The 25,285-nt window shown below is 35.5% G+C and overlaps 1 protein-coding gene across 1 annotated transcript in view; it reads left to right on the forward strand.

Annotated features, from left to right (window-relative positions):
• Positions 1–25,285, forward strand: part of LOC150102036 (LIM domain kinase 1-like) — a 307,253-nt gene that overhangs the window by 177,512 nt on the left and 104,456 nt on the right. The window contains exon 8 of the mRNA XM_090399953.1: positions 24,353–24,509. Coding sequence (XP_090256079.1) covers positions 24,353–24,509 — 157 coding nt within the window. The remainder of the gene's footprint in view (positions 1–24,352; positions 24,510–25,285) is intronic.

The following is a 25,285-nucleotide window of genomic DNA, read 5'->3' on the forward strand; positions in this document are numbered from 1 at the left end:
CTAGGGATCTTTCTTCTTGCTACATCCTCGTAGTCACCATTGCAAGTCTCTAGTTCATGCCTGATTGTTTTTACTGTATTCAGGGAGCATTGGGCAGCAGTCGTAATATCCTTATTTTGATGGCGGGCACGAATCATCATGATACAAGTTATTCTCTTCCATGATTCAGGTGGGTTCCAGCTATCCATCCTTTCTGACATCTTGTATATGAATGAAGAAGGGTCCAAACTTTTAAATGAAGAGAAGTGTGTGTTAATACATGTAACTTACGGAAAAATATAATTAATTATAAATATGTCAAATTTATCCCGAACACCCTGTATGTCGTAGTAGCTCGGTAAACACTCAAACACTAGAATGCCTGATAGCATCGTTTCTCAGTCAGACCACACTACAGTGAAAAGCATGTGCAGTCATCTGCTGTTATTGTGAATTGGCATAAATTGAACTGTCTTAAACCAAGGTCTGCCTGTATTCCTATTCCATCATCCAAGAATACTGGTTTGAAGTCCTTCAAAGTATAAGCCAATTGATAAACATCCTTTTATAATTTAGTATTTTGTTTGGTGTTATAATGCGGTTAAATTAGTTATAAACACATATAATGTCCAGCACCTAAACCTGTAAACTAGAATAGGTATTGATAATTACCTAGTAAGACGAACAAAAAATCTGTTGACTAATAGACAGCAGTTAATGGAAGTTTTTTCCACTTGGCTATTCTACTAATTATATATTGGTTTTTTTTCTTTATCCAAGTGTTAGCAAGCATTATACATGTCTGCAAGGAGATGTGCTTTTCATTATGGAAGATACTAAAACAAGGAGTGATGAGAGCTTGGTCCACCTTTACCACGAGTTGCCTTAGTGCTGAAGATACTTCAGGTGCATACTTTGTTTGCTTGCACTTGGGTAAAGGATTAAACTAAATTTATTATAGTCTAACCAAGTGGGAAAAAACTTCCAACATCATTCTCTAAATCCAGAATAATTTAATAATAAGGTGAGACACCTTTTGGTAAATCATATAGGTAAATATGACTTCTCCATTGCTTCCACCTTAGTATCACCACCTCTGTGTCTGGCTCCCACTGACGAGATCTCAATAAAGGTCGAAACAGGTCTGGGTAGTGGCTCTTCCCTTAATGAATAGCATTATACATGTCTGCAAGGAGATGTGCTTTGCATTATGGGAGATACTAAGACAATGAGTGATGAGAGCTTGGTCCTCTTTTACCATGCATTGCCTTAGTCCTGAAGATACTTCAGGAGCAAACTTTGTTTGATTACTCTTATATAAAGGATTAAACTAAATTTATTATGTTAGCAAACAAAGTTTGCACCTGAAGTACTTTCAGGTCTGGGGCAACTTGTGGTAAAGGTGGTATAAGTTCTCATCACTTGCCTTTGTATCTCCCATAATACAAAGTACATCTCCTTGCAGACATGTATGATGCTATACATTAAGGGAAGGGCCACTAAGCAGATTGGTTTCGACCTTTATTGAGGTCTCATCAGCGGGGGCAAGACCCAGAGGTGGTGATATTGGGTTTTATCCTTTATTCATGTGTTAGCAAACAAAGTTTGTGCCTGAAGTACTTTCAGGACTGGGGCAACTCGTGGTAAAGGTGGTATAAGTTCTCATCACTTGCCTTAGTATCTCTCAGGCAAGTCTTGATGGCACATCTCCTTGCTGACATGTATAATGCTATGCATTAAGGGAAGCACCTCTACCCAGACCAGTTTCGACCTTTATTGAGGTCTAATGAGTGGTAGTCAGACCCAGAGGTGGTGATACTAAGGTGGAAGTAATGGAGAGGTCATATGTTCCTTACGAGTTCCTAGAGGGAAACCCAGACCCGTTTTGACCTTTATTGAGGTCTAATTAGTGGTAGCCAGACACAGAGGTGGTGATACTAAGGTGGAAATAATGGAGGGGTCATATGTACCTTACGAGTTCTTAAAGGGTGTCACACCGTATTATTAAAATTCTCTGGATTAGAGATAAGTTTATGGAAGTTTTTTCACTTGGCTATGCTGCTAATTATATATTAGGATTTATCCGTTATCCAAGTGTTAGCAAACCAAGTTAGCGTCTGAAGTACTTTCAGGACTGGGGGCAACTAATGGTAAAGCTGGTATAAGTTCTCATCACCTGCCTTAGTATCTCCCATAATGCAAAGTCCATCTCCTTGCGGACATTTATAATGCTATGCATTAAGGGAAGGGCCACTACCCAGACTGGTTTTGTCTTTTATCGAGATCTCATCAGTGGGAGCCAGACCCAGAGGTGGTGGTATTGGGTTTTATCCTTTATCCAAGTGTTAGCCAACAAAGTTTGCGCCTGAAGTACTTTTAGGACTGGGGCAACTTGTGGTAAAGGTGGTATAAGGTCTCATCACTTGCCTTAGTATCTCTCTCTCTCATAATGCAAATCACATCTCCTCGTGGACATGTATAATGCAATTCATTAAGGGAAGGGTCTCTACCAGACCGGTTTTGACCTTTATTGAGGTCTAATCAGTGGTAGCCAGATCCAGAGATGGTGATACTAAGGTGGAAGTAATGAAGAGGTCATATGTTCCTTACGAGTTCCTAAAGGGTGTCACACCCTATTATTAAAATTCTCTGGATTAGAGATAAGTTTATGGAAGTTATTTCACTTGGCTATGCTACTAATTATATATTGGGTTTTATTCTTTATCCAGGTGTTAGCAAACAAAGTTTGCTCCTGAAGTACTTTCAGGACTGGGGGCAACTCGTGGTAAAGCTGGTACAAGTTCTCATCCACTTGCCTTAGTATCTCCCATAATACAAAGGACATCTCCTTGAGGACATGTATAATGTTATGCATTATGGGAAGGGGCACTATCCAGTCTGGGTAGCAACCCTTCACCACTTTTCATCACCACCTCTGGGTCTGGCTCCCACTGATGAGACCTCAATAAAGGTCGAAACCGGTCTAGGTAGTGACCCTTTCTGTAATGCAGCATTTCCCAAATTTTTCCTACGATGGAACACTTTACAAAACGGAACACCTTGGTTAGAGTCGGTATCATCGGTCTCGTATTCAATGTAAAGCTAAGCGCACACTATCGCTGAAGCAGGCTGTATGGCATCGCAAAAATCTGACAGTGGACACAACAGGCATACTGGGCCGCATCGCATTGACCATGCTTGTGAGCACGTTTCCTAGAATAGATACATCCTTACTTCACTCGCTCTTGGAGGTGTCGACAACTGCAGGTGGCTGTCAGCCAGTGTTGTGCTGGCCTTAATAGCACAATCCACATGCAAATTGAGGAGCGCCTGATTTTCAAACATGTTTGAACTTGTTGCAACATTTAAAACCATTCCAGGCTCATTAATTTTGATAATTTTTAACGGAACACTTATTCTCTTTCTGCAGAACACAGTTTGGGAAACTCTGCCATAATGAATAGCATTATACATGTCCTCAAGAAGATGTGCTTTGCATTATGGGGGGTACTAAGGCAAGTGATAAGAACTTATACCATCGTTACCATGAGTTGCCCCAGTCCTGAAAGTACTTTAGGTGTAAACTTTGTTTGCTAACACTTGGATAGAGGATAAAACCCAATATATAATTAGTAATAGACAACATTTAGCCTAGAAGAAGTTAGACTAGAAGACTAAGTTCCATGAGGGGTGACCTCTTTGGATGGATGCTGTTGGGCAGGAGCCTTAAAAATTAATATTTCTCAAACCTTGTGAAATTTAACACAAATATTTTTTTTAGATTAGGCTATTTTTTAAATAGCTAATAATAAAAGTAGTAACTTTAATTAATTAATAATTAATAACTAATAACTAATTTAATTAATAACTAATAATAATAAAATTTTAATAATAAAAAATCTAAATAGCCTGCTGCTGATTCTAAAAAATTCAAGTTTGAATTTCCTGTGGTGAAACATAGTAGTTTTTCCCCATGTGATGTGGTGATGTATCCAAAGCAAGATCAGCAAGGCTTGATCTTACAGATTGACCATAATTTGATAAATTGCAAGACACGGAACCTTGTAAATGCCTGGAACAGAAGTTAGGGAGTGGATCCTCAGATTCAAACCTTATTTGAAGCAGGATGCCCTTATTTGCTCAGGAGAGCAAATAAGGGCATCCTGCTTCAAATAAGGTTTGAAAGTAGTGTACAGGTTATTATAATTATCATTTATTATTATTATGTGACACCTCCAGGAAGTCCAAAGACTCATTGAGGGAGCCAGACTCATTGAGTGTGCCAACAGCATTGAACAATAGAATGCTTTCAGACTACTAACCGTCTTCAAACTTGCTTCACTTTTTGCGTTAGCCATTAGTAGCAGAGGCTTTACCAATCGACCAACCTTTGCTGGCATATTTCTTTAAAGTTGTGGGTATTTTTTCTGTGCGTTCCATATATAGTAATGGCATTCTTGTAAACTATGTTGGGAAAAACAGCTAATTTATTAAACTTTTTAGCATTGTTAGTGGTCATTAGACAGGTATGGCAAATAAAGAAGTTCAGCTTTGGGGGGGAGCCTGATTGGAAGAGAGGTTGGAGGCTCTGACAAGGATTTTAATAATACCATATTGTTGAGAGGGAGGATGGTAGGGAAGTTTGTATCTACCATTTGATAAATTTTCAGTGATTTTGTTTTCTTTTTCTATAATGAGCTGGATTATCTTGATTATTTCTTGATGAACACAAGAAATGCATTTGCCACTACAACTTATGGCCATTTAGTCTTGTTGAGCATGTTTTGGATACCTTGCATTGAATCAGATGGGAAAAAACATATATACTGTGTTTCACTGCATCAAATACAAATTTGATACTTTTTTAAAAATGAGCAGAATATAACAAAAAAAAAACTAGCCTAATTTCTAAATAAATATGGTTGTTAAATTTCCCAAGATTTGGGAAACATTAATTCTTAGGTCTCCCATCCAATAGCTAAGCCTAGCCAACAGCACCCATAGAGGGCACCCCTCATAGGACTTTAGTTTTCTAATCTAATTACTTATTGTGTTGTTACTATTTTAATATTGTCCCTGATATCTATGTGATGGACAAAATATAGAAATGATTAAACTTTTTTATTTTTATTTTTCTGTGCTGTATTCATTCCATTAAATCCATTAAACCTTAACTATGAGTTGAAACCAGTACCTAAGCCCAAATACTTGTTTAGTAACCCACCTCTAAGCACTACCATAACTGATAATGCTTATAGGAGGCTTGTCAAAGAGCCAGGCTGTTAGGAGTAGGATACTATAGTATTTGGTGTTGAGATCCTTACATTTAGATGTGTTGCTTGTTATTCATATTTTCATGTGCTTCATATATAAACACCAGAGGAAAAGAATTAATTTATCAAACTTTCTAATATTATGCTGGATTTTCAACGAGCATCTTCAGAGAACAAATTACAAATCTTGTAAACACACAGCACTTAGATACTTGCAAAAAAAAAAAAAAAACTGTGACAACTAATGTTGTCTAACAAAGTTAATTCAGAAGTTGGGCTAAATATGTTTTCAGAATGACTGTCTTTCAGTTTGGCAAATTAATGTAGCTGTATATTTGTTGAATTTGGGGAAGTACTTCATATGATGTGTAATCAAAATTATCTGGATATCCCATTGTGGTAGTGAATATGGCTTTATGCCTCACATCCATGGTTCTACAGGTATAAAAGGAAGCAATCTTAACAGTAAAATGGGCCATGAAGAGCTCAGTGACTTTCAGTGTGGCACTAAAGTCTTAAAGTGAAAATCTGATCCTGACAACCTCTATTGACCTGAACACAGCTTGTTTTTTTCCAAGTTTTCTTTCACAAATTTTCTTTGCCTTTTCTGTAACAGGAAAACTTTCCTGTGTTCTGCTACTAGGAAAACTCATTAGAGAAATTCCTCTGTAATTCTCACATTCAGGTTTATTTCCATTTTTATAGATTGGTACTATGAGAGTTATACTTCAATTTTCTGGAAGTTGACCCTGTGATCAGGCCTTCTGAATTATTCAGTACAGCCACTATAACTTTTATACCTGTATATTTGAGCATTTCTTTTCAGATATCGACTCCAGCTGTCTTTCTGCATTTGAGGTTATTAATGGCTTTTACTATCTCTGGTATTGATGTGTATTGTTGATTGCATCTTTCTGAAATATATTATAACCCTATTCATTCACTTCTTATTTCATTTAGCAATCTTTCAAGTACTTTTCTATGTCTTTCTGTACTTACGAACAGGCTCCCATAAGAATAATCAAATAATTAAATTAATAATTCAGGAACTAGTTTCTTTCGTGCATGTAAACAAACCCGCACTTCACCGCATTATTAAAGCATCTCTTCTGTTATTTGGAAGTCAAATTTAAAGGCCTGGGTTGCACATGCCATGTTTGAAGAATGGTTCTTGAACTGGTTTATTCCTGCTGTGGAACATTACTGTTCGTAAAAGAAAATTCCCTTTAAAATTCTACTTGTGCTAGACAATGCTCCTGGACATCCAACATCTTTAGATGATCTTCAGCCTAATGTAAAAGTCATATTTTTACCACCCGACACTTCATCATTACTGCAGCCAATGGACCAGGGAGTCATTTCTGCATTTAAGGCTTATTACTTACGGCGTACATTCCTACAAGCATTCGGGGCGACGGAAGATTGTGATGACATTGAGAGAGTTCTGAAAGAATTCTAACATCCATGATGCCAATTAAAGGGGTGTGGAACAAACTGTGCCTTCAATTCTGTGATGATTTTCGTGGCTTCACAGAAGACATTGCCAAATCAGAAAAGCTGTGGGGGATAGTGGCAGTACACTGCAATTGGACATCAATGAAAACGATGTCATTGACTTACTAGAGTCCCATTCACAAGAATTAGCCAATGAAAACCTTATGGAGATAGAGAACAGCTGATAGAAACACAACAATATGAAGAATCAGAAGATCCAGAGCCAAGAAAGTTTACGACAAAATAATTAACTGAAGCCTTTTGTCTCATTGAAGCAGATTTGCTAAGCTTGAGAAGCAAGATCCTAACATTCAGCGGTTTACAAAGGTTTGCCGTGCAGTTAGTGAGAACATCAGTTGTTACAAGGCCATTTATGATGAAAAAAAAAGAAAAAAGCTGTGCAATGCAAACAATAATCCTTGATATCTTTTTCAAGAAACCAACTTCAGTGGTAAGCTCCCCTCCTCCAGAAGCAGAATCAAATCTTGATTCTTCAGCACTGGGTCCATCCTCTCTAGCACCATTTCCATCATCATCATCTTCCGATTAATGTTAGCCTGCCTTCTTGCCTCAAAAATGCCCCTTCCAGTAAGCAAGACATTGATGCAACCTTTAATATGCTTTTTTGAAATTTCTCATATCTAAACTTTTTGTATGAGATTGTTTTTATGTTCTGTTTGTTTGAATTGAAAGTGCACAATAGTTTCTGTAACTTATTATTATAGTACAGGAAATTATTATTATTACACTGTATTATTATTGCCACACATGAGCCATTATAATATTATTATTAATACTGCATATGCATTTTTCATCAGGTATCTAAGTTACGTACAAATCCGATTTAGACGTTCTCTGGAGTGTATTTCGTTCATAACTCGGGGACTACCTGCACTTTGGAGGCAGTGCCAAGGTGACAATATTGAAAAGTAAACACAAAGGGTACTTTACAGAAGCTGCAGACATCTAAGAAAGAGTATACAGAAAAGCCCTTTACAGAAAGGACTCCAAAATTACTGAGAAATTTGAAGAGCAGGTTTATACATAGGAGCCAGTTTTGGAGAGTGAGGTGAGGTGGGCACTGCAACAGCTATCCATTAAGAAAGCACCAGGAGGAGATGGAATACCTATTGAGCTGCTCAAAGCCCTGGGAGAAGAGGCAGTTAAAATTTTAACAGCTCTATGTCAGCGAATTTGGATCACAATGATGTGACCTAAGGAATGGAAAAAATCAGTTTATATACCTTTATTGGGGAAAGGCAATACAAGAGTGCAAAAATTACAGAACTGTATCACTGATTTCTCATGCAAGTAAAGGCTTACTTAAGATCATTCAGAAAAGACTAGAACCATTCATGAATTGAGAAATGCCAGATGAACAGGCAGGATTTCGAAAAGGCAGAGGAACAAGAGATCAGATTGTCAATGTGAGATGGATACAGAAAGAGTACAGGAATATCAAAATAATATCTATCTTTGTTTCCTTGATTGTAGTAAGGCTTTTGACTCTGTAGATCATGTGAAACTGTGGAATGTGTTAAGAACAATGGGAGTACCAGAGCATTTCATTATTCTTCTGAGGAATCTTTATTATGAACAAGAAGATACTGTCTGAACAGATCTTAAAGAAACAGAGTATTTCACAATAGGTAAAGGGGTGCGACAAGGATGTATTTTATCTTCGTTCCTGTTTAACTTGTACAGCGAATATATTTTAAGAATGGCAGGGTTTGAGAAGTCAGATGATACCATCTTGCTAGCAGAATGCAAAGATTTGGAAGAAACTTAACTTTTACTTATTATGAAAGTTAAAGAAGAAAATGCTAAATATGGCCTTAAACTTAATTTCAAAAAGACAAGAGTTATGGGAACATGTGAACTTAATGATTTTGAAGTAGATGGGGAGAAAATGGAAGTAGTTAAGAATTTTGTACTCCTAGGATCCTGAATTGATAAAGATGGGTATTGTACTGAAGAAGCTAGAAGAAGATTATTACTCAGAAAGAAAGCAATAACAAATTTAAGTAAGATCTTTAAAGATATTAGCCTCTCGACAAAAATCAGAATCGTGAAAGCAATGGTATTCCCTGTGGTACTGTATGGATGTGAAAGTTGGACTGTGAGGAAGAGTGAAAGAAGGAAGATAGATGAATTTGAATTATGGGTTGGGAGACGCTTACTAAGAATACCATGGACTGCAAAGTAAACCAATAAATCAGTGATAGATAGAATAAAGCCAGATTGTTCCCTCAAAGCTATGATCATGAAGCAAAAATTGTCATACTTCGAACATATTATATGAGCAAACAACAGCCAGGAGAAGATGATGATGCTTGCTAAAATTGATGGAAGCAGGAGAAGAGGAAGACAAAAGAATTAGATGGATGGATGGAGTTAAAGAAGCAACTGGAATGTGCCTGGAAATTCTGAAAAGATTGGCTAGGGACAGATCTAAATGGAGAGCATATGTTCATAGAATCACCAGGAGGCAGAAACTTATCGATGGAACATAAACAAGATGAATAATGGTAATAATCAGTTACATGAAGAGTATAAATTATTACAAGTCAGGAGATTGACTCAGTAAGGAAAACAAAAGTGCAGTATGAGCAGAAATTGGCAAATCAGGTGAAGAAAAACCCTAGAGTTTTTTTAGATATGTGGCAAATAGAAGGAAGAATGATCATGATAAGATGTTAATGGATGAAAGTGGTAGAATGGTAACTGCTGCAGAAGAGACTATTGAGGTATTCAGTGATCAATTTATAAAGGTGTTTCATCCTGATCAGGGTGGAATCATGAGGAACTTAAATGTAGAGGACATAGGAGAGGATGGCATAATTGTGAGTGAGCAAGAGGTATTTGAGGAAATAAATAAACTTGATGTCAATAAGATGATAGGATTTGATGACATATCACCACGCTTATTAAGGAAATGTTCAGGGAATTGGCATGCCTGTTTAATAAGAGTCTTGCAACAACACAGGTTCCGAGGGAGTGGAAGGAGGGTAAAATTGTTCCACTGCATAAAGGTGGTGATAAGGCTTTACTTCAAATTATTGGCCAATCTATTTATCTGATGTTGTGGTGAAGGTATTGAATCAATTGGTAAGAAGTAGGATACAGAATTGGGTTGATAACAGCAATATTCTCTATGATTATGAGCATGGACTTGTTAAAGGAAGATCAGATTTCACATAACTTACTTATGTCACAAGGTGACAAATACCTTGGACAGTGGAGATGCATATACAGTGGTGTACTTGGATTTTGAGTTACAGAATTAAAATTCCAAGTTCATTCAATGAACTCCAGAAGTGGCTGAAAATAAGGCTAAGGAAAAGAAGTTAATTCTAGTTAAACTCTAGTTTAACTAGAATTAAACTACAATGATGACAGTCTAGCACTATGGAAGCAGATGCTTTTACCATAGGGCAATATAAACACCTAAAAATATCAAAATACAATTAGAAAAAATTATATAAGAAGTCTTTTTTGGTATATTCAAACTGGAAAAGTTACTTTGATTTCTTTCTGGCAAAAAATTAAACAGGACAACTGATTCCTATGAATCTGGAATGATAAGATGACAGCACAGGTTCCAAGGGAGTGGAAAGAGGGTAAAATTGTTCCACTGCATAAAGGAGGTGATAAGGCTGTAGCTTCAAATTATAGGCCGGTCTGTATATCTGGAGTTGTGGTGAAAGTCCTGGGGAGATTGGTGAGAAGTAGGATACAGAAATGGGTTGATAACAGCAGTATTCTCTGTGGTTATCAGCATGGGTTTGTTAAAGGGAGATCATGTTCAATAACATACTTATGTACTATAATATGGTGAAAAATACCTTGGACAGAGGAGATGCAAATACAGTGGTGTACTTGGATTTTGCAAAGGCTTTTGATAGACTGCCACGTGACAAGCTCTTAAATAAATTGAAACAGATGGGATTGGATAACAGACTTCTGTGTTGGATCAGTGACTGGCTCTGATAAGCATCAGAAAGTTGTATATGGGATCACTTGTGACAAAGATCACTAGTGGTCCCAAAACAGACCCCTGTACCATAGGGGTCTGTTTTAGGACTATTGTTGTTCAATTTGTATCTTAATGATACTGGGATGGGTTTTTAACTAGTGATATGCAAATGATGCAAGACTGTGGAGAGCAATGCAGAGTCAAGCGGTACAAGAGGACCTGAATAGATTGCATGAATTGGCATGTAAGTAGAACTGTCAGTTCAGTGTTGCGAAGTGTAAGGTTTTGAGATTTGGTAATCAAAGACAGGATGCAAAAGCAGGGAAACTTGGTGGAGAAACTTTAAAGGAAGTAGAGAAGATGAGAGATCTAGGAGTGATGGTGGACAAAGAACTGAAATTCAGGAGCCACATTGCACAGTTTGTGAAGACATCACATAAGATAAAGGCAAGGATGCAGAGGACCTTGACATGCAAAAATAGAGAGGTTATGATGGCATTGTATGAGGCTTTGATCAAGCCTCATACGGATTATTGTGCACAGATTTGGTCACCTGGTTTTCATGGTGATGAGGATATGTTGGAAAAGATTCAGAGAAGATTCACAAAGGTGTCAGTGGTCTTTGCGATGTGGAGTACAAGGACAGATTGAGAGAATGTAAGTTGCTAAGCCTTGTGAATAGGAGGATGAGGGGGGGGATGTGATTGAGACATATAAGCTAGTCTGGAGTTGTTATCAGGATGTCATGGAAGAAATCTTTCATAGAATGGGTGAAGGGAGGATAGAACAAGAGGCCATTGCTGGAAACTGTATAAGGACAGTGTGAGCATAGGAGTGAGGAGCAGGTTCTTTGCATGGAGAGCGGTTGGTGAGTGGTGAAATGCATTGCCTGTGTGTTTGTGATTGTAGACACATTGAATCAGTTTAAATCATGGTTGGATGAGCACTATGTGCAGTAGTGTGTACCTCTCATGATGAGTCTCTGCCTCCATGGAGATCAGATGTTAATAATAATAATCTAGAATATCTTAATCTTCACTTTTCATATTACCTTTGTCATTTCTGATTCCTGTTACAGTACTCCTTCCTCCATTTCGAAGTATTTTCAGTAGCTTTCAGAGCATCTGCCACTTTCTGATATTTATCTTCTGTATTCTTTTCAAATTCTTTCCATGACTTTTTGCTTAGCTACTTTTATGCATTGCTTTGCTTGTGTATTTTTCTGTACTACCTGCTACATGCTGACTTGCTAGGAACTGTGATGCACTTTATTGGTTTCCATAATTGCCTCATTAACTTCCTGAGTCCACCATAAAGTGAGTTTTCTATCCCTGCAACAACTTCACATAATTCTCTGGTTGAATCAATGTTTTCTTCAAGGTCTGTTACTAATTGCTCAGAGTTTGGTTTTTGTTTTCATACTCTGATTTTTGCTTAAATAATATTTGCATATACAAGTTCACAGTTCACCTCTCCAAGCCACTTGAGTGGTTCTTTTTAAAACTTCCTTACACAATTATATCATTCTTGTATCATTCCTCCATGTGAATTTGTGCACATTTACTGTACATCAGAATAATGTTATTAGTTGTGACTAGTCTTTGTGCTGAACTGAAATCCTGCAAATACTTAACATTATTATTATTTTTGTTCTGTTTAACTGGTTTAATTGATAGTTAATCGTGTTGCCGTTTTAACAGCTTTTAGGTATTAAAAGGGCAACACAACCCTCCTTTGGTAACACAAAATCTTTTACAAGAAGCTCTGAACCACCAAAGGTCTTAGTGTAGCTTTTCAATAAGTAGGGACAGTTCATAGTTCTAGAAAATTGGTTAGATGAAACTAGTAGTCCAGTATTGTCTCCCATGTAGTTCTCATGGCTATACTGTAGTATCTCCCTCTCCCCAGTATTTGTTCAGATCCCATCTAGGATGCAAGGAACCTTTATAGGGTTTTTTTTTTAGTTGAAGATAGATTAGCCAGTTTCATGCAGAGGAGGCAGGATTTTTTGTCCTACAAAACAAGGAAATTGGTCAGAGAAGCACAATTACTAGGTATAATTGGTGGAGACAGAGAGTTGTAAAGTAGGTGCCCTCCCCTGATGAGGCTTTGGACTCCCTGGAGGTGTCATGTAATAATAATAAACTGGCCACAGCTTTAGTTGTTTCTGCTGTAATTCAACCCCTCCTCTCTCTCTCTCTCCCTTTCTCCATTTATTAATCAGTTTCTCTGAACAAACCAAACTTATTTAGTAACTAAATAAATTAAAACCCCTCTGAAAACCCTGCTTGCATTTGCTAGAAATTAACTTGTCAGCTGGGAAAAAAATGAGTTCCTATAGTTGGTTTAAGTTTCTGAAACTGTCATACTGCTGTACAAACACCTTATCAAAGATGCAAAAAATCTTCATAAATAGTTTTCAATTGAAAATTAGTCATCTGGTATCATACAATGGTTTACCCTCATGGAAATTGATTTTTCCTCCTGCAAAACAATCTGGCTTGCATGGATAAGATATATTGGTCTTTAGTTCCTTTGATCATAATTTTATCCAGTACTGTTTTTTTTTTTTCATAGTGGAGAATTTTATTTCCTGATAACTACCCTTAAAGAGTGCAGGATACTATGATGTCCTTCCTAACTGTATCAATTCACCTAGTTCTTGTTGTTCTTCTGGATTTTTCATGCCATTCTTGCCTCAAACACTGGCTAATATTCTCATTCTGTTTAAGTAACCATGGATTACTCTGGTCACATAATACTTGAATAATAATAATCGTATCAAGTCCCTCTCTAATACCATCATCTTTAATGTTCTACCATCGATTCCATCTATTCATTTCCTTTAATTTTTTTTTTTCCTTAATTTTCTATGTTTCTAATACCCTTCCCTGCATCACTGGTATACAGTCTTCAATTGACTGATTTCAATTCATTTCTAACCCATCCACCCACTTAACTAGAAATTGGTGTAAGAACTCTAGTATTTGTATATTAATATATTTGAGATTAATATATATTTGGATATATATTAATCTCATACACGAGGAGCTACAAAACATATAAATACAATCATGCCATGTTTCTTTGAAAAGCTGAGAGTGTATTTATTGGGAAAGAATAGTATGAGAAGGCAGTTCTGATGAATAGGAATAGATTGAATAAAGGAAGAGGATGAGAAGTTGGTTTATTAAGTTCAGAGTTTAACTATGTATGGATCTTGACTAGTGGGCTCATGTTCTTACATGATTGGAGGAAAGTGGTGGCCAGTTTGGTAACAGCATCCATGAAAATAAATATCAGAGATATACTGTAGAGAGTTTCTGAGAAATTGGTTAGATGGAATTCATAAAAATGATGAAGTGGATTGCACTCTTCTGGATACAACTGAGTATTCTTATGGAAGCTTTGGATGCACCACCCAAATGTAAGAACAGTATTCTATAGTCTGATGGAATCGGGATGTATAATGTTAAGAGTTGTGAGAAAGAGAAATTGTGTTTTGAACAAATTAATAGTTGGGGAGGCTATAGATGTGATGTGTTTGTGCTTGGATATGCTAGATGTGAAACATGACCTTGACTAGTAATTGGAATGTTATGAAAAATAAGGTGGGAAATGAAGCTGGCTCTTTCTTCCAAGAAATAAGAGGATGTGTTTTGATAGCATTGAAATTCATTAATTCACTAGATATCTTTGAACTCCACTTTGACTAGTGAGGAGTATAATTTTTTAAGGCATGGACATGATTTGGGCACTACAGGATTTCTTGAATGAAGATGAGAAATATGGAGCATATTGTCATCAGCATAAATATGGATTAATTACAAGGGCAAGAGAGAAACAATGAGATGGTACCTTAAGGCTCTGATGCCAGACTCGCATTTCTTGCAGACATCAAAACCAGCCATGTCAGTTCTCCAAACTCTTCCATTGCTTGTGTCCAAAAAGTTGGTAGGGTTAGCTAGAAGATCTGCTATGGAACAAGAGTAGCTGAGTTCATATTGATGTCACTAATCATGTTACTAATTAATTAGCAAGACTCTAGGTAGTGAAGAAGTTGACCATTAGTGAGAGGGTTGTATTTATTTCCACTAATGAGAGTATGGAGGTTAGAAAAATGGTGATTAGTTTGATAGCTGACTTTTGTCTCTCCCTTTTGTTTTTGGGACAAGCTGAATAAAGGCTTTCTTCTGTACTGCTGTGAAGTAGATGCCAGATGAGTAATAATGGCTTATGTGGGTAGTTCAGGATGGATGCTAATTCTGGTGCACAAAATTTTACATTGGAGTATACCTCTGGACCAGGAAATTATTAGTATCAGGACTGACTTTTTTTTCCTTCTTACAAAAGAACAGTGGTTGCTTGCTGTGAACAGTTTTTAGTATAATAGGAGGAAATTTATCTTGGTTGTCTCTACAAGAGTTGAAAGAAAAGCCTGCTGCATTATCTTTAGTAATATCACTACAATACACCAGAATGCGAAAAGAAATGAAATATAGTAGAGCAGAAGTTGCATCCAACAGTCTTATGAGCAGGAGGCAAGTTTTTTTCCTTAAGCCATTATAAAGTGTGCTTTTGATTTGTTGACAGTTTTCCCCTCCAGGTTTTAATTCAAGCCATTAAAGGTACAACTGAAGTTTTAAACTCAAACTGCTTTTTCCTTTCCTTTAGTGTTACACAGTGATCAGCATTTGTTTCAGATAAATTATGGAGACTAAAACCATGTTAGAAATAATTATTTTAATATCCAGACATTTTAACCTTCATATTAAGGTCATCATCTGGAGTGTACACACATATATACAGAGACAAGCTATATTACATTTCAAACAATATGCCAAAGAGAGAATGATTTGATCATCTGTTATTCTACTAGCCTGACGTCTAGTGAAAAAAAAAAATCCTACATCAAAGCTATAATCTGTTTATAACATCATTATAGAATAAATTCATATAGATAGTTTTATTTCAGCAAAAGCGGTGTCCTAATTTAACATGAGTTGTTATATTAGAGTGAAGGGCCGTGTGTTGAGGCTTAAGTGCTGTGAGGACATCATGATGGAGGTTTAATGGAATATTTTCAGCACTGGAAAAGGATTTAAACTAATTTTGATGCTTCCAATATTTCGTCTCAGTCACTGAGAATCTTCTGGAATTACAAATAATTATTGTAATAACACACTCAAATACAACACAATACTAAGTGAAATATGTGGGTGACACTAAAGTCCTATCTAGATGGTGTGTCCTCTGTGGGCATTTGTAGGTGGCATAGAGTGTAACATAGGATTTCCGGTAATCGAAGTTTCCCAAATTTTAGGAAGTTTTATGCAACTGTATTTATTTAAATTCGGTTTGATTTCTGAGTGCTGCCACAAATTCTAAAAACAGTCTTTCTTTTTTGAATTTACTATGGTGGAGCATGATGGTTTTTCTCCAGGAGATCCTGTGGGTTGTATCCAAATCATGGTCTGCAAGGCCAGATTGACCATAGTCGTGATTGCAGAGGTATGATTTGTGTTCTTCTATCCAGATGGTTGCTGATCTGAGAGTCTGTCTGATATGATCCAGCTTAAAAGAACAGGGTACTCTATATACTCTATGCACTAAGAGAGGAGGAAGATGATCTTTGGTGGAATGGATAAGAATATCAAGCTTATGGTGAGGCTTAAACGCTATGTGGATGTTGTACTTTTTTAAGGACCTGGCTATTTTTTCTGATGTGCCATGGATGTAGGGTATGGCGATGGCATTTCTTAAGTCCTTCTGAATAGATGGTTGGGGAATGGGGAAGGAACTGATTATTATTATTTTTTAATTCTCTAATTGCTGTAGCCATTGGAAAGGAAGATGTTGTATATGTGGTTGAGTTCAGTTGAAAGGGCAGTTCCACTTGAACAAACTTGTGGGCTTTATTGGTTAGAGTTTTAATAATGCCATATTGCTGAGACTCCTGGTGGTGGGAGTTTGTGAAAGTATCTGCCTGTGTGAGTAGGTTTTCTATATACATAGAAGGGAAGGTTACCATTAGAAAGGTGTGTTGTTACTAAGGTATCTAGGAAGAGTAAGCTATTGTTATTTTCCTTTCCCATTGTAAACTGGATTCTTGGATGTAGGCTACTGAGGTGACTGAGGAAGGTGTAATGTGTCTCGGCCATGAGACCAATGTTTTCATTCAGACCTGATTTTGAAGAATGGATAGTGGATTCAGTGTAGCTGGTATCACATCCAGGTTGATAGCTGAGTTTGTAAACAGTATTGTGACATAGTAATATATTGGATGGTGTTATTGTAGTTTTATGTTTTAGTGAGTTTTGTATTTCATTATTGATGGTGAAGACAGTTTTGTAATTGTAATGTTTAAAGATATGTTTGATGACTTTATAGATGTTGAGAATATATGGAAACCTTAAAATTGTATAAATTTTTGTTTTTTGAGATGAGGGGACACATTTGGGGCTGAATGGAGAGCATAGACTGAATTGTTGAGGACATTTCCAATGCTGGAAGATATTGTTAAGGTGTGAGTAATGTTTTGTGTGATTTCTTTGTTTAGTGCATTTGGGGTTGATCAGTATTTGTATGCATTAATAAATTCAGTGAGTTAATATGAATTTTGTGTACAGTAAGGATGATAGGATCAGAAGCACAAGTAACTGAATGTTTGCAAGTTTTAGATATACTTCAGTATTTATGGGATGATCTAATGCTTTTACAGTAACATTTTGAAACAATTTTTCTTTCTCACATTCAATGGTGAATTGTAATCTGTGGATTCCAGTTCACATCCAAATTTTATGGAACTCTTATTACCGATATGTAGGACGCCATATCTGTTATAAGAAATCCCTTTGAGAAAGGAAGAGATAGGAGTTGTGATTCAGTATTGGCAAGGAAAGGTTTGGCGAGTTTTCCACTAATGTTTTGCCATATTGGAAGCCAAAATCTGTTTGTAAATATTTTAATTATATTTACAAAAAATGACTGAGATTATCATTAATTAGTGAAAAGATATCTAAAACAGAATTTTGTACATTCTAAGTTTTGGCCATTTATAAGTGGAATGACAATGGTTTTATGAACGTCATTGTTAGAATATTAGTAATGGCATCAGAGGAAAAGAGAATATTGTCCGGTGGTGTGTTTCTGTATAATGAATGTAAAAATTGCTTGATGATATATATCTGTTGTATGTGCTGCTTGTTTTATTTTTAAAGGTGCCTGTGACATGACTATAAACAATAAATTACATGATAACCACAGTAATTAACTTTAATGAACTGAAAATACAGATATTTGATACTGAAAATAACAGTACATCATCAGTACATAGAAACAAGCAAATCAAAGAAACAGGAATACAAGGTACATACCACAGGCGGTAGTTTACCAATTAAAAACTGTTGCCACATGCTAGAAATTAATATTATTAAAAATATTTTTGATGGTTACATAAAATAATCTTCCAAAATTTTGGGAGAGAGAGAGACAATCATTCTGATTCAGATTTAGCCAATGTAAAAGGGCTTCGCAACTTTCTTTGAAAACGCATTCATATTTAAACCTGCTTCTCTGGAGAGGATGAGCTTTATCCCACTGGATCTTGCGTTTAGTGTCAATACTATGTTGTGCAATAGTATTGACAATATTCGATATAATATGGATGTTCATTAATTCTGTTTTCTACAGAACGGACTGTCTGCTCAAAATATGTTAGATTACATTCACAAGGTATCTGGTAAACCCCAGCTAATGATAGAGATGACAGTTTTCGAGTGTTGTCAGAAGTAATTTTTTTGCTTACAGTATAATTCATATTTTTGCATCAGTCTGCAGAATGTCTTTCATACGAACAGGCTAAAGATTGTGCATGTTTCCAGTAATATCCAGTAATTCATCATCCAGGGTGAAATCCTTCTTTCAAGATCTAAAATAGACTGAATATTAGATGCTAAATTTTTTTAGTCGCTCGAAGTTGGTTCCATATCAAGGAAAAACTTGCGCGAATATAAATTGCATGAGCTGCAGGTGACCGAATAGTTTCTCTAAATCCAGCAAACATAGGAATTACTTTTAATAAGCAATAACTAACAGGAATAAATAATAAGCAATAAATGATAGGAATAACTAATAAAAAATTACTTCTGACAATGCTCCTAGTAATAAATGGATTGTGAATATTTCTGGATGCCTGTTGTCTGATGCTGAATGATGATGCATGGCCTTTAGCCAATACACTAGTATTGACTAAAGGCCCTGATTTTGCTGTAGTACCTAAATGCATCCCATATCTTGATTTTTTTTTGCATGACATAGATTGCAATCTGTTGGGACTTTCCAGCAAAGATGCTAATAAACTATGCTTTGAAATTGCTACTTTACTTTTTAAAAGCAAATTACCTCCAAATAATTCATCTAGTGCTTACACCTATGTTCTGTAATGGATAAGGACTACTATGAGAGGAAGATAGACTACCTTTTAGAGGATACCTCCACCTATTAAGAAATTAGTTAGTACTCTACAAAAACACAAATTAAACAATTAAATAAGCTACTTGATGGAGTTGTTAGTTGGGATCAAAATATTGTGGACAAGTTGTGCACTCATTTTGGAAGAACTTGTTTATATGGCCTTCCAAAAATTCATAAAGAAGGTTATCCTGTAAGACCCATCGTGAATTGTATCGACTCTCCTACCTATAGAATTGCTAAATTTCTGTCATGTTTATTAACTGCCCATGCTGGACATGCCAGATTATTAATCAAGAATTCTACACATTTTTTTTTTGAGAAAATCAAAGATATTCAAATACAAGAGTCAGATTTGTTAATCAGTTTTGACATTCCCTCTTTACCAACATTCCATTATCTGACAATGTTAATTTACTATATGATGATTACATTCCTGATATTGCAAGGATTTTTGAATTTGTTATAGAATCAGGATATTTTAGCTGGGAAAAAGAGATCTAAAACAAGTTGAAGGCACAAGTTGTAGCCCTCTGCCTCCACTTTTGGCAAACTATTTTTTGACCCATCTAGAAGATACCTTGTTTGGTTTTTTATTATGTTGATGATGTCTTTGCCATTTGGCCTCATTCTGAAAATGAACTTACCACTTTCCTACAACAGATCAATGGCCTTTACCCATGCATTCAATTCACAATGAATGGTAGTTTACCATTCTTGAAATCCTTCTTATGCTCATGGGCTCCAGTAATTTATCAGCCAGAGTTTATCGAAAACCTACCTTTACTGGCAGATACGTTAATCAGAAGTCTGCTCATCACACCTCTCAAAAGATTGATGTTATCAAGTCTTTAATTAATAGATCACATAATGTGTGCTCCTCTCCCTCAAGCTTACAACAAGAACTTCTCACTATCAAAACATTAATGGAATTTAATGGTTACAACCCTAATCAAATCCAGCAGATAATTGACTCCTATGTTCCAACACCTCAGTTTTCTTCAACAGACTGCAGGGTTCCAATCCCTTATATTTCTGGCATTGGTAAAATTTTGAAGAAGTATCATCTCATTCCCACATCTTTACCTATCAACAAAATTTCTCATCTGTTGCCATCTGCAAAAGACAAGCTGTCACCTCTATCATTAGTCAGTGTTTTTCAGATACCGTATGAATGTAATCTAGCATACTTTGGGCAGACAGGCTATTCTGTGGAGAAAAAAAATTAATGAACATCAATATTATATTGAATGCATGAAACCTCAAAAGTCTGGCCTGGCACAACATAGTATTGACACTAAACACAGGATCCAGCAGGATCAAGCTTGTCTTCTCCATAGAAGCACATTTAAATATGAATGCCTTTTCAAAGAAAGTTGCAAAGCCTTTTTACATTGGCTAAATCTGAATGGAAATGATTGTCTCTCTCTCTCTCTCCCAAAGTTTTGGGAGATAGATTTCTTATTTTATGTAACCATCAAAAATAGTTTTTACTAATATTTATTAATATTAATTTCTAGCATGCAGCAACAGTTTTTAATTGGTAAACCACTGACTATGGTATGTACCTTGTATTCCCATTTCTTTGATTTGCTTGTTTTTACATACTGATGATGTACTGTTATTTTCAGTACGAAATATCTGTACTTTCAGTTCATTGAAGTTAATTACTGTGCTTATCGTATAATTTATTGTTCTGCTTGTTTTATGTTTTCTATTTTTTCACATCCTTTGTTTTCTGGCATGCATCTCTTTTGATCAGACTTTGTCCCATATAGTAAATTCGACAAATATCTGATCTTCATAATGTGGTATTTGCTCCTAGTTTTCTGAGTGATGAATTAGGAAGGTTTTGGAGGTCTAAGGAGACTTGTCTTGTTTAGTGGAGAGAAATCCACTTTTATTCCTTGTTCATGCAACATATGCACTGTCTTTAAGACCATTTCTGTGATGATTCATAAGTAAGAGCAGTACCACTCCTTTATTTGCATATGCTGCCTGTTTTTTTCTGTGTAAGGGGCTCCTTTGTGATTTACTGATCAGTGCTTAAGATTGCATAGTGTAATTTGCTTGTTTTTCTTGAAAATCAATAATGGCAACTTTTTCAATATCAGGGATGTGGTTTGCTTGTGGCATGTAATGTTTCAGCAGTGAGATTTTTGTTTGTGGTTTGATATAAGCAGGTATGTCTACGGTATTGTAACACAGTAATGTTCAATTTCAAAGAAAATATATCAGATACAACGTAGCTTGTATCACTTCCAAATTGACGATTGAATTTGTAAACATTGACAATACTATATCTGGTGGCATTACTGTAGTTTTATGTTTTAGTAAATTTGTAGTTTATTATGCATATTGCCCTATATGCCCAATAATCTCTTACAAACACACATCAGCTCCTCCCCTTTCTCGAATCAAAATTTGTCTCAACTAATAAAACCATTACTAAAACATTCAACATTTATGATCAAACCACTAAAAAAACACACGTGCTAACCACAGTGATAAGTTTTAATACGTAAATATTTAATTTTCTAATTTAAAATTTTTAATACATAAAATTTATGATCAAAAATGCTGACTTTTTAGGCACATAAAGGGCTGGTATCGCTCCCTTACATATATATGAATCATCTCAGACATGGTCTCAAAGATCTTGCATTTGTTGTATCAACAAGGAATAAAAGTAGCTTTTTCTCCACTAAACAATATCATCTTTTTAGACCTTCAAGCCCTTCCCAATTCATCACTCAGAAAACTGGGAGCAAATTCCACATGATGAAATCTTGTCAGAACACAATGGATGTAGAGAACAGAGAAAACATAAAACAAGCAGCACATACAGCAGATGTATATCATCAAGTAATATTTACATTTATTGTACAGAAATGGCCTATGTTGATTATGATGTCTTCACCAGAGCATTCAAAGAGTCATTGGAAATGCTAAATCCTAATCAATGTAACAAGAAACAGTATGATCTTACATCAGGTTAAGTTATCTTTCATCAAAAACCTGGCGCACACAGATTCAGACAATATGCATCATGTTGATAGTGATCATAATACAATGTGAATTGTGTGCAGCACTGTTAATCTATTTCAAATATTCTTTATTTTATTAACTTGCTTGCTGCTTAACTCAGTCAATATAATATCAATTTACTTTATTTCATTCTGCCGAAGAAGTATGCTATAATGCACACTTGACTAGTAGAGATTAAAACTTTAAGTAAATTGCTGAACAAACAGCTCCTCGTTTGAATACCTAACTAAGCACTAACTTTCAGTATGTTCTCCATCCATAGAGGTCTCTGAAGCAAGAAAGGTAATTCACAAAAATATTCAAGTATAATTTTTCTTCATAAACTAGTAATGACTCTTTGTTGGATTATCAAACCATTCTGTAACTTTGAGTATTTGCTAGGGAATCATCTGGAAAAATCTTGAAAACCCTGCTCTAAAAAATAATTAATTGAACTTGTTTTCGACCTGCTGATGTGAAAACACCAACACTAGTGGTGTTAATCATCAGGTAATGAAATTTATCTGCAATCCATTGGCATTCACAAGCATCCATCTCCAACTATCAAGTTGTGGGATTTGAACCCACAGCTTGGTGGTTGGAGATGGATACACTATCAGCCTGGATAACTAAGCTAGATGTAATGAAGCAAGACTTAAAAGCATTAGTTTTGGCTTATTGTCATGTGGTTGTTTCCAGCTAGATAATTTTCCATTGTAAAATTTTTTCAAGCCTATTTTTAAATTATGATGTAAATCATAGGTGGCCAACAGCAGGCCTGTGGGTTGCATGCGGCCTGTAATGTGATTTTGTGCGGCCCGCGGCAGGATAAAAATTATATGTATTATCAATTTAGCTATTAGTTTCAACCGCAGATTTTCTGATTGATATACTAATTATATTCATTATTTCTGATGATGGAAACAATTTATATTCTCAACACAGAATCAAAATTGCTTTAAAAAGATTACTCAATTTATAAAATCTACTGCTTCTCTATGCAATATAGTTGTGAGAGTGGTAGATTTCTATGTGCTCCAGAGTAACGCATCATTGAAAGTCACTTGCTCTGCTCTGGTTTATAGTGATCAGTTTCAGAGACTCAGTTTCACAGTTAACAGTGTTATTGTTGCAGTTTGTGTCCCCTGGTCAGATACTTCAGTAGTGTGACCTTAAAAGGATCTCCAGTCAAGGGTGGAGATAGGCATTGACTTTTGGAAAATGGTACCAACGGAAAAATATTCTGCATTGAGTGATTTCAGCTTGAGAATTGCATCTATGTTTGGAAGCACATACGTATGTGAATGCACTTTCTCAACTATGAGGGCAGTTAAATCGTCACAAAGAAGCTGACTGACTGATGACCATCTTCAGGATTTGTTACGAATATCATCATCATTGTTGAAAATCGACTTTGATAAACTTGTTGCCACACATGAACGCCCACAGTGTTCTCATTAAGTTGTGTTACATGTAAAAAAAAAAAAAAAAAAAAAACAGAAATATGTAATTAAATTTAATTTAACAACTTATATTTAAATCAATCAAGTATTTTATATTGTTCTCCCAGTAGTAAAATGATTTAACAAAATATAGTAATTCAATACTTATAACAATTGCCTTGAAAAAATCCAGAGTTTATTTTTTTTAAGTTCTGTCTAAAAGTGTGCAGCCCGTGACGCTACCACTCATCATATATTGGCCCTTGTATAGAATGAAGTTGGCCACGCCTGGTGTAAATATTGCAATTGCCAAACTTTCAATCTGGAGTAGATTTTAAAATCAAATTTTTCAAATCAAACTTTGATTTGAAACTCATTTTCAGTTTGATAAGATTAGCTTATATCAGATGTATTAGTGGTTGGTATCAGTATAGTAGAGTAGTTGGTCTCATCAGTGCAATCTTAATTATCTTTAAGAAAGCAGTCATGAAATCATTGCTCTTAAGATATCTGACTCTGTTTTCTTTTATAAACAGTAGAATAATCAACAATTTATAAATAAAGTTTTTTAGAAAGTTAGCAATATTATGCATGTTTTGACATCTATGTTGTTGACATAGTATAATAGCAGAAAACTACATAGTGTCTATGGAAAAGAAGATAATTTTCATCTAATTTAATCCACGCAGCCCAAGCAGTGATCTCCAGACATTAAGACCATTACCACATGAACTAAATAGGACAAAGTCATTCCGTGCAACACCAAAGAATCATCGCATATTCCGTGCCTCAGATCTAGTCGTGGGCAAGTTGTTAGGTAAAGGTTTCTTTGGACAAGTATTTAAAGTAAGTGTAATACTTAATTTTTCCCCCTTCCCCTGTTTAATGTTTCAATTTCTTTACTGCTCTATTCATTGTTTTGCTGCTTATCAGTGTATAAATTTAATTTATTAGGATTTCATTTCTGAACGCAACTCTTGAATGCTCCATAAAGTGGATCATTCAATTTCTGAGCTTCTTAGAAATGTATGTAGGATTTAAGGAATAGTTGTAATAAATTTAATATGAAAATGAGCAATAAAAAGACACAGCCTAAGAAAATAGGCAGGAATATTGAAAAAAACCAACTGCATCATGAACAAAGATACTATAGAAAAGGTAAAGCATTTTAGCTATTTTGTTACAAATTTTGATAAAGATGGCAAGCTAAATATGAAAATAGACAATGAAATTAACAATGCTGGTATGGTAAGAAGTTAACTGAATAAATTTATGTGGAATAAGAGAGAAATTAGTCAAAGACGAGAGACTACAGATATGAGAGTTCTGAGAAAGATTAGGAGAGAACAGATGTCATCGGTGACAGAATCATTAAAAACAAGGATATTAAGAAGGAACTTGATATTAAAGTATTCTTACTTTTATATCAGTTTAAGTTTAATTTTTTTAAATTAAAATTAAAATTTAATTTTGAGAAAAGTGGGAGCAGACAGCTGTCATCAGTGACAGAATCATGTGTTTAAAAAATAGTTATTAGGGCAAGAACTTGACAGTTTCTTTCAGAAATTTGTGAGCAGAGCTAATCTAAGGTAGTATTGCCACAGAATGGGAAGGAAAACTTA

This window comes from Typopeltis vanoorti, chromosome 11, assembly GCF_054136105.1.
Source record: "Typopeltis vanoorti isolate ZY-2024b chromosome 11, IOZ_Tvanoo_1.0, whole genome shotgun sequence".
Taxonomy (NCBI): Eukaryota; Metazoa; Arthropoda; class Arachnida; order Uropygi; family Thelyphonidae; genus Typopeltis; species Typopeltis vanoorti.